This window comes from Austrofundulus limnaeus, unplaced genomic scaffold, assembly GCF_001266775.1.
Source record: "Austrofundulus limnaeus strain Quisiro unplaced genomic scaffold, Austrofundulus_limnaeus-1.0 Scaffold1301, whole genome shotgun sequence".
In the NCBI taxonomy this organism is placed as follows: Eukaryota; Metazoa; Chordata; class Actinopteri; order Cyprinodontiformes; family Rivulidae; genus Austrofundulus; species Austrofundulus limnaeus.
Window position 1 is genome coordinate 1 of NW_013953703.1, and position 8095 is coordinate 8095.

The window sequence follows — 8095 nt, forward strand, 5'->3', positions numbered from 1 at the left end:
GATATTTTATAGAAAGCAATATTTCCCAATCTACTTCGGGAAACATTAGTAAATAAAATTCCATATTTCAAAAAGTTACAAAACTCCAAAAGTAACTGCATCCATCTGAATGAGGTGAATGATTTGATTAGTAAAAAGCCCAAAGCATGAAAACAATGCTGAATCAGTGGCAGGTTTGTATTAATCCGCAGCCTCTTAACAACATTCTGGAAATGATGCAATATACCTTACATCAGCTTAGCTTTATAATTGACTACTCCCGCATGTTAGAACCACAGATTACCAAATACAGTTTCTCCGTCAAAGCTTAACTTTCCCTGCTTAAACTTGTTTGTGTTAGCTCGTTCTTTTCGTTTTCTGTCGCAAAGGAGCGCTGCTCGTTTTACCTATCAGACGCGGTGGGACCGACTGAGGTGCGTCCGCGTCGCCTCCTCCTCCTCGCCCACCACTGCGCGTGACGTCAAACCAGCATGGCGGTCAAGGTGACTTGGGCATCGCTCTCGTAGCGATTTTCAAACCTCTACGCTACCGTGTGTGCATGTATTTTGTCGGTTACCTCGTGTAGGGGGTCCCTGAAGCTAGACTGTTCGGTCCTGTCCGGTGTGGGTGTCTCGGATACGGAGGGCTCTGAGGCTGTAGCATCACCGAGCTAACTGCCGCCCTGGCTGGCCCTGATCCGACATCCACAACCTCGAAGTTAGCTAGTTCCTTTTAAACATATCAAACTGCTAGAAAATGGCGATAAAATTGTCTTTTCTATCTTGTCAGTTTGCATTGTTTTGCGACACCTGTGTTTTTCGTAGTCTTTCTGTTCTTTTTTTATAATTTTGAAAGCTTATCCCAGTGGTTTGTACTTGTTAGCCAGCTATCCTGGTAATGTTTTGACTTGGAGGTCGGTGAAATGTTAAGTTAGCTTTTTGTTTCGATGTTTGTGTATCACTTATACTCTGGTATCTGTGACTTTCTTTCTCATTTAAATACTGGCTAAAGTAGCTTGTTCCTTTTGCTTTATTTTGTTTTATTTATTTATTTTTTGCACCACCTCCTGCTAAATATGACTTTACCAGCAGCTTGTTTGCCATGATTGTCAAAAGGGTCAGCCTGGTTTTTAATTTGTTTTTAGATCCAGTCCACCAAACGGGGAGACCCAAGTGAGCTGAAAGCTATTTTCCAAAAGGTAAAGTTTACACACATTACTCTTATATAATCAGCAGTAGAGCTTAATTGATCAAGAGTAATAATGGTACGATTCATTTCTCCTAGGAAAGTGTTAATTTAAACAGCATTGTACATTTATTATATTTACATATATAGTAAAAAAAAAAGTCATAAGTAGGGTATTTCTTGACATTGTAAGAAAAATGTAATATGTGATTTCCTCAATCGGCATAACCTCAAATCTTAATTGCCATGCTTTTAATGTGAAAGTCTAAGTATCTGGTTTATCCTTTCATTGACCTTTTTAAAGAAACTAATGCATGTGTTCAAAGTCAGTGCGTAATTATTGTGGTCTAAAAATATATTCATGCCTACTACCGATTCTTTATAAATACGTTTGCATATAAAATTAAATAGATTAGCAGGTGTAAAGGATCAAAACAATAGAGCTGCTATGAATGTATTTGAGAACCTGGTGCCTGAATTTCCGCCTGCTTGTTAGTAACTAAAAAGGTCAGTGAAGACGACACCACTGTGTGGCTGGAGCTGTCGTGTCACATTTCAAGAAACGGACTAAAACAGATGCCTAGGGTACATTGATGATCTTCTCTGTGTGACTATCATGAGCTGTAACAAGTGACTGTAGTAGCAGAAGTCTTTATTTACCTATACTTTGCTCTATGATTGTTTTCTGCGTGATGAGTACCTGCGACACAGTGTGTGATTAACACGTGTCAGCAGTTTTAGGTATGTTGACATTCAGAGGTCAGGTAACTGACAAGCTTGGGCCAAAACCATCAGCGCACATGTGCCATGAAGAACTGGCACGTTTAAGCATCCATCAGGTTCACGAATGGATGGATAAGTTGGCGAACTGCTAACCTAATTAGTTATTTTATTTGTTGAAACAAACATTTTCGCTAATTACAAAGTTACATTAATATTGAAAAGTCAAAGTTGTAACAAAAACGCAAAACATTAATCCTTGTTATTTTTATTTCATGCACACTTCTACGGTTTATAGTTTATTACTGTCAGGCTCCATAGTTTTGCCTGTAAACACTGGTCAAACACCACTGCTTATTGCACACTAAGGGATTAAAACAAAGCTAATGTGAAAAGATTGGATTAACTCTTGTTTATGTAACTCAACTGCAATAAGAGTTTAAAATGTTTCATGTTGGAATTAGTGCATCTCTCTGTTGTTTTTTAATCCAGGAAAAGCCCTTTGAATAGAATCGAATAATGCAGTTAGGACAGAGTAAATCGGGGCTGTAAAGTTGAATCCATGTTGGTGTTACGTTGTGTTTGCTTCCTTCAGTATGCCAGCATAGTGGACAAGGATGGAGAGAGGTTCATGACCCCGGCGGACTTTGTCCAGAATTATCTGGGACTACAGACGCAAATTCACCACAACCCCAAAACTGTGCAGCTCATCGCCGCCGTAGCTGACACCACAAAGGACGGGTTTGTACTGACGCAATCACTGTGCACACACAAACACACACACACACACACATGTTTGTTTCTCGACCCCGTGGGGACCTTCCATTGACTTCCATTCATGTTTTTTAGACTTTATATCCTAACCCTGACCATATACTCTAAAATTAACCTCAGAAACTTACCTGACCCTAAAACTAACCTAAACCTTGGTCCTAAACCTAACCCCACACCTGTAACATGCATTTGGACCTGTGGGGACCTGACATTGGTACCCATGATTCACTTCGGTCCCCACCTGGCTGCCTTTTTTTGTAAAAAAAAGTACCCCACGTTGTAGGAAAAACCTGTCCACACACACACACAGACACACACACACACACACACATTCCCAGCTTATCATTGCTAATCAACAATTTCAGGTCAGTCGTCTACAATTTAGCTATCTAAAGATAAGATAGCTCTCCTTATGACTTAGCTGTTAGACAAACAGAGTCTGAGTGTGTTTAATATATACACTCATATATACAGTATACAGTATACAGTATACCGATGTATGTATGTGTGTGTGTGTGTATATATATATATATATATATATATATATATATATATATTACAAAAGTGTAAAGTCTGCTTATTCGAATAATTATGAAATATGCACCTATGAAAGCAAAAAGTGTTTTGTTTTTGTGTCCTAAGAGTTTGTTGTTAAACTTTTTATAGGAAATAATATGTGAGCTAATGTTTTCTCCATGTTCTTCTTTTTTTCTTTCTACCTACACAACTGCAGGCTGATCTCCTTCCAGGAGTTTCTTGCATTTGAATCAGTCTTGTGTGCACCTGATGCCCTCTTCATTGTCGCCTTTCAGCTGTTTGACAAGACTGGAACTGGCACCGTCTCTTACGGTACGAGCTGGTTTTTAGATTTGTTGCTGTGTGTTGAGTGAAAACGTACAACAGCTAAGCTGATGAGTGAATATGCAGGGCTTCAGAATTTAGGCATATGGAATATGTTGTGTTGTTCCTCTGAGGTTTTATTTTTTTAATTGTAAGATCTGTCTTCAAATGGAAAAGTTGGGAGAGTTGACCTTTTTTGTGTGTGTGTGAGGAAATCAATTATCCGTGTCACATTGTTACCCAGGTTAGTCATTGAGTTTAGTAACTAAACATAACTGGAGTTACGTAATCACCCTCATGCCCTGTTTCTGGCTCTTTTCGTTCTTCTCTCTGCCTTTCTGTGTGGCCCACATATGATTGTACGTTATGACACTGAAAGCTTTTTGATTTGTCTCTGCTCTCCAGAGAATGCACGTGACATCTTCAGCCAGACCACAGTACACCACCACATTCCCTTCAACTGGGACTGCGAGTTCATCCGGCTGCACTTCGGGAATGATCGCAAGAAACAGCTCAGCTACCTTGAGTTCACTCAGTTCCTGCAGGTACAACAAATACGTCCCATTCACTTTGGTGTATTATTCAGTGTGTCTCCATATTCTGTCTCGCGTAGTGTGACATCTTAAACCATTTTTACACTTAAGTTTGAGGTTTGTTTGTTTGTTTAGGAGCTGCAGTTGGAGCATGCACGTCAAGCGTTCGCCCAGAAAGATAAGGAGAAAAATGGTGCCATCTCTGCGCTGGACTTTAGTGACATCATGGCCACCATCAGACACCACATGCTCACGCCGTTCGTGGAGGAGAACCTCGTCTCTGTGAGTGTTTGTTTGTGAGCTCCTCAGTCCTTTTTTTAATCAAATCACCATAACAAAACAGAAACAAAGATGATGATGAAGCAATATAAATGATGCAATCACTCTTGAGTAGAACTATAATTTATCCTCATCTTTTTTTTTCTTTTAGTTTTTTTGATTTAACAGAAAAGCTAGATTTTTTGCACACACCGTAAAAATAAAGAATTATATCTGTGAATGTCACCTTGTCCTTGTGAGAAAGACCTTTTACTTTTTTTTTTTCCTCAGGCTGCAGGGGGCAGCACTGCTCACATGGTCAGCTTCTCCTACTTCAATGCCTTCAACTCGCTGCTGAACAACATGGAGCTGATCCGTAAGATTTACAGCACGCTGGCGGGCACACGGAAGGACACGCTGGTGACCAAAGGTGCATGCATTGTGTTGTTTTAGTGATCCTCCTTTCACCTTGGATGTTAATCCTGTTGCATGTGTGGGGTTTCGGTACAACGTTTGACTCCCACCCCTGGCTTTCTCTCTGCAGAGGAGTTTGTTCACGCTGCCAACAAGTTCGGTCAAATCACTCCGATGGAAATAGACATCTTGTACCAGCTGTCTGGCCTCCACTCCCCTTCTGGGTAAAAACCCACCCTGCATCTCATTCAGATGAATTAAATCAAACCCCTAAACTAATTAAAACTTGGAGTTTGCTGTCATTTCAAAAGAAGAAAAAGTTTTGTCTGTGTGGTGATTTTTTTTCAGACGTCTGAACCTCACGGACATCGAAAGAATAGCTCCATTAGAGGAGGGGAGTCTGCCCTACAACCTTGTAGAAACCCAAAAACAGGTGGGATTTTTACAGCAATAAAAGCCTTTGTTGTTGTTTACAGTAAAACGATGTGTAAAAATCTAACTGTTCCTGTTTTGCCATCAGTCCCACGGCGAAGCATCCAGGCCCATTTGGCTCCAGGTTGCAGAGTCTGCCTACAGATTCACTCTGGGCTCCATTGCTGGAGGTGAATTATTCTCTAACCCATCAGATGTGTTGTATTTACTTTGAATGCTTGGTTTTTACTCTGGGTTTGTTTTATGTAGCCACCGGCGCGACGGCTGTGTACCCCATTGACTTGGTGAAGACTCGCATGCAGAATCAGCGGTCCACAGGATCATTTGTTGGGGAGCTGATGTACAAGAACAGCTTCGATTGCGCTAAGAAGGTGCTTCGCTACGAGGGTTTCTTTGGCTTCTACAGAGGTAGGCGGCGTCCATCGTCTGTCTGTTTATATCACAGTTATTGTGTGTGAGCATGTACTTAATCCTAACAAACAAAATTGATTTTTTTTGGTATTCTTTTATGCAGAATATAAAAAACTTCAGATTATTTCATCTCCCATGCTCTGTTTTGTTTAATATTTGTAATGTTTTTTTTTCTTTTTCTTTTTGTTTTCCTAATCCATGTTATATGCAGGTCTGGTTCCTCAGCTCATTGGTGTAGCACCTGAGAAGGCTATCAAACTCACTGTAAGTTTTTTCTGCTCCATATTCAGTTTGCATAAGAAAAGGTTCTCATTTTATTTTATCACAAAACAAAGGTCATAAAACACTAAAACTAGATCATTAAAACTCACTGTAGTTCCAACAGGGCGTACAATATATCTGTAAAATTACTGGGTGAAGGTTTGACCAAAACTATTCAATAACTTTGTGGCTGCTTGTGTTTGTCTCTTCACAGGTGAATGACTTTGTAAGAGATAAATTCACTCAAAAAGACGACACGATTCCTTTATTTGCTGAGATTCTGGCTGGTGGCTGTGTAAGTATCAGTCTTTAACAGCATCTGTGAAAGCACCAGGAAAGGTTTTGAGGAGTAACTATAAATCTAATGAGCATGAAGTAGCATGAACACCATCCTGTGTATGAATTGTTTGTTGCATTAACATGCTAGCATACTTCCATATGACAATGTGTATGAAGCAAAGCATTCATTGTCCACATTGGTATATTTATTGCTACCCTGTCAGAAAATTACTATTTTTAATAATCACCTTTTTATGTTAAAAGTGTAAGAACTAGTGATATGAGTATTTTTTTAAATTAAATAAGTATAATATTAAAGCCAAATCCTTGTATTAACTCAGGCCGGAGGCTCCCAGGTCATCTTTACCAACCCGTTGGAGATAGTGAAGATTCGCCTGCAGGTAGCAGGTGAGATCACCACAGGGCCTCGTGTCAGCGCGCTCAGTGTCGTCCGTGACCTCGGCTTCTTCGGTCTGTACAAGGTAATGTTCCTTTAAAATGCACCATTAAGCTCCCGCCATGGCTGCGCAGGCATTTTGTTCCAGTAAAGGCAGCAGAGGAAGCAGCACACTCACTCTGACCTTGGATCAATTCTTGTCTGCTCTGCTGTTTTTGTTGTTTTCATTTTTCTGAATTGTTTTTTTTTTTTTTTTTTTTTTGCTCAGGGTGCTAAAGCTTGCTTCCTGAGGGATATTCCCTTCTCAGCCATCTATTTTCCTGCGTATGCTCATCTTAAAACTCAACTAGCGGATGATCAAGGCAGACTAGGACCTCTGCAGCTTCTTACTGCCGGAGCAATTGCAGGTAAACTTAAAAAAAACACACAACCTCAGAATCAGTCATTATTTAGTCATAACGTGGTTTTGTAAGAAATGCTTCATGAGACAAATACCAGATTATTTCAGTTATCAGCAGTAATTTGAAGGATTTCATTTGTTTCTCAGGTATCCCTGCAGCCTCTCTTGTGACGCCTGCTGATGTCATCAAGACGCGTCTGCAAGTAGCTGCAAGAGCCGGACAGACGACTTACACAGGAGTCATGGACTGCTTCAGAAAGATTTTGCGAGAGGAAGGCTTTAGTGCTTTGTGGAAAGGAGCTGGAGGTGTGTTTGTAAACAAATACATTCAATTAGGGTTTTATGTTTGCTTAGTTGGTTTGAAGATTGAAACTATTTTAAATTGTGTTTGTTTCCTTCAGCTCGTATGTGCCGCTCCTCCCCTCAGTTCGGTGTGACTCTTGTGACCTATGAACTCCTGCAGCGATGGTTCTACATTGATTTTGGAGGACAGTAAGTTCTGTATTTTTTACAAACTATGACTAGCTGTGTTTGTAGGTTTTAGTTGAACAAATAAAGTTAAAAACTTCACTTACAGACAGGATGAGGAAATACTGACTGGTTTTATCAACCACATTTCTTACAGAGACTTGCTTAGTTTAAAGGGGCAGTATCATGTAAAATCAACTTTTTTGAGTTTTATATCATGTTAAAATGTTATACTCTCATAAAAAACATGCCCAAAGCCTTGCTTTGACTCGGGACAGAAGCGAAAGGTGGTTCTTAAAGAGACAGAGGCCAATTTCAGGGCGTTTAGAAGAGGAAGTGATGAAGTTTATTTTCTATTTAAACATAAAAACAGCATTTTAATAACAACTAAAGGTGACATAGATACTTTATTATGATATAGTATTTAAATGTATGCCTGAGAAACATATAATATTGCCCCTTTAATGAAAATGAGCTTTAACAACTCAAATATTTGGGATTTTTGTCAATATCGGTTAGAAGGCAGGTTGAAAAAAGGAATAGAGTATTCCAGTCTTATCTTGTAAAAATACACGTATTAAATGTTTTGCACAAGCACAATAAGCTTCACTCATGTTGGCAGAAATTTCTACTGAAGCAAAACTGATCCAACATGTTAATTTTTTTTTTATTTAACTCTGGGTGGAAGTGCTTCTTGAGTTCTTTGTTGGTTTTTAAACATCAGTAATGTGTGTGTGTGTGTGT

At 39.5% G+C, this 8095-nt stretch overlaps 1 protein-coding gene across 2 annotated transcripts in view; it reads left to right on the forward strand.

Annotated features, from left to right (window-relative positions):
• Nucleotides 1-385: 385 nt before the first annotated feature.
• slc25a12 (solute carrier family 25 member 12) overlaps nucleotides 386-8095 on the forward strand; it is an 8996-nt gene continuing 1286 nt past the window's right edge. The window contains exons 1-17 of one of the 2 annotated variants that reach the window (XM_014031683.1): nucleotides 386-482; nucleotides 1124-1177; nucleotides 2480-2625; nucleotides 3392-3507; nucleotides 3904-4043; nucleotides 4167-4313; nucleotides 4581-4719; nucleotides 4834-4927; nucleotides 5052-5136; nucleotides 5224-5305; nucleotides 5385-5543; nucleotides 5758-5810; nucleotides 6022-6102; nucleotides 6428-6568; nucleotides 6752-6890; nucleotides 7031-7189; nucleotides 7285-7375. In XM_014031683.1, the coding sequence (XP_013887137.1) occupies nucleotides 471-482; nucleotides 1124-1177; nucleotides 2480-2625; nucleotides 3392-3507; nucleotides 3904-4043; nucleotides 4167-4313; nucleotides 4581-4719; nucleotides 4834-4927; nucleotides 5052-5136; nucleotides 5224-5305; nucleotides 5385-5543; nucleotides 5758-5810; nucleotides 6022-6102; nucleotides 6428-6568; nucleotides 6752-6890; nucleotides 7031-7189; nucleotides 7285-7375 (1838 nt within the window). In that variant the 5' untranslated portion in view covers nucleotides 386-470. Of the gene's footprint in view, nucleotides 483-677; nucleotides 697-1123; nucleotides 1178-2479; nucleotides 2626-3391; nucleotides 3508-3903; nucleotides 4044-4166; nucleotides 4314-4580; nucleotides 4720-4833; nucleotides 4928-5051; nucleotides 5137-5223; nucleotides 5306-5384; nucleotides 5544-5757; nucleotides 5811-6021; nucleotides 6103-6427; nucleotides 6569-6751; nucleotides 6891-7030; nucleotides 7190-7284; nucleotides 7376-8095 lie in introns of those variants that run through there. The other variant, XM_014031685.1, reaches the window with a different exon arrangement.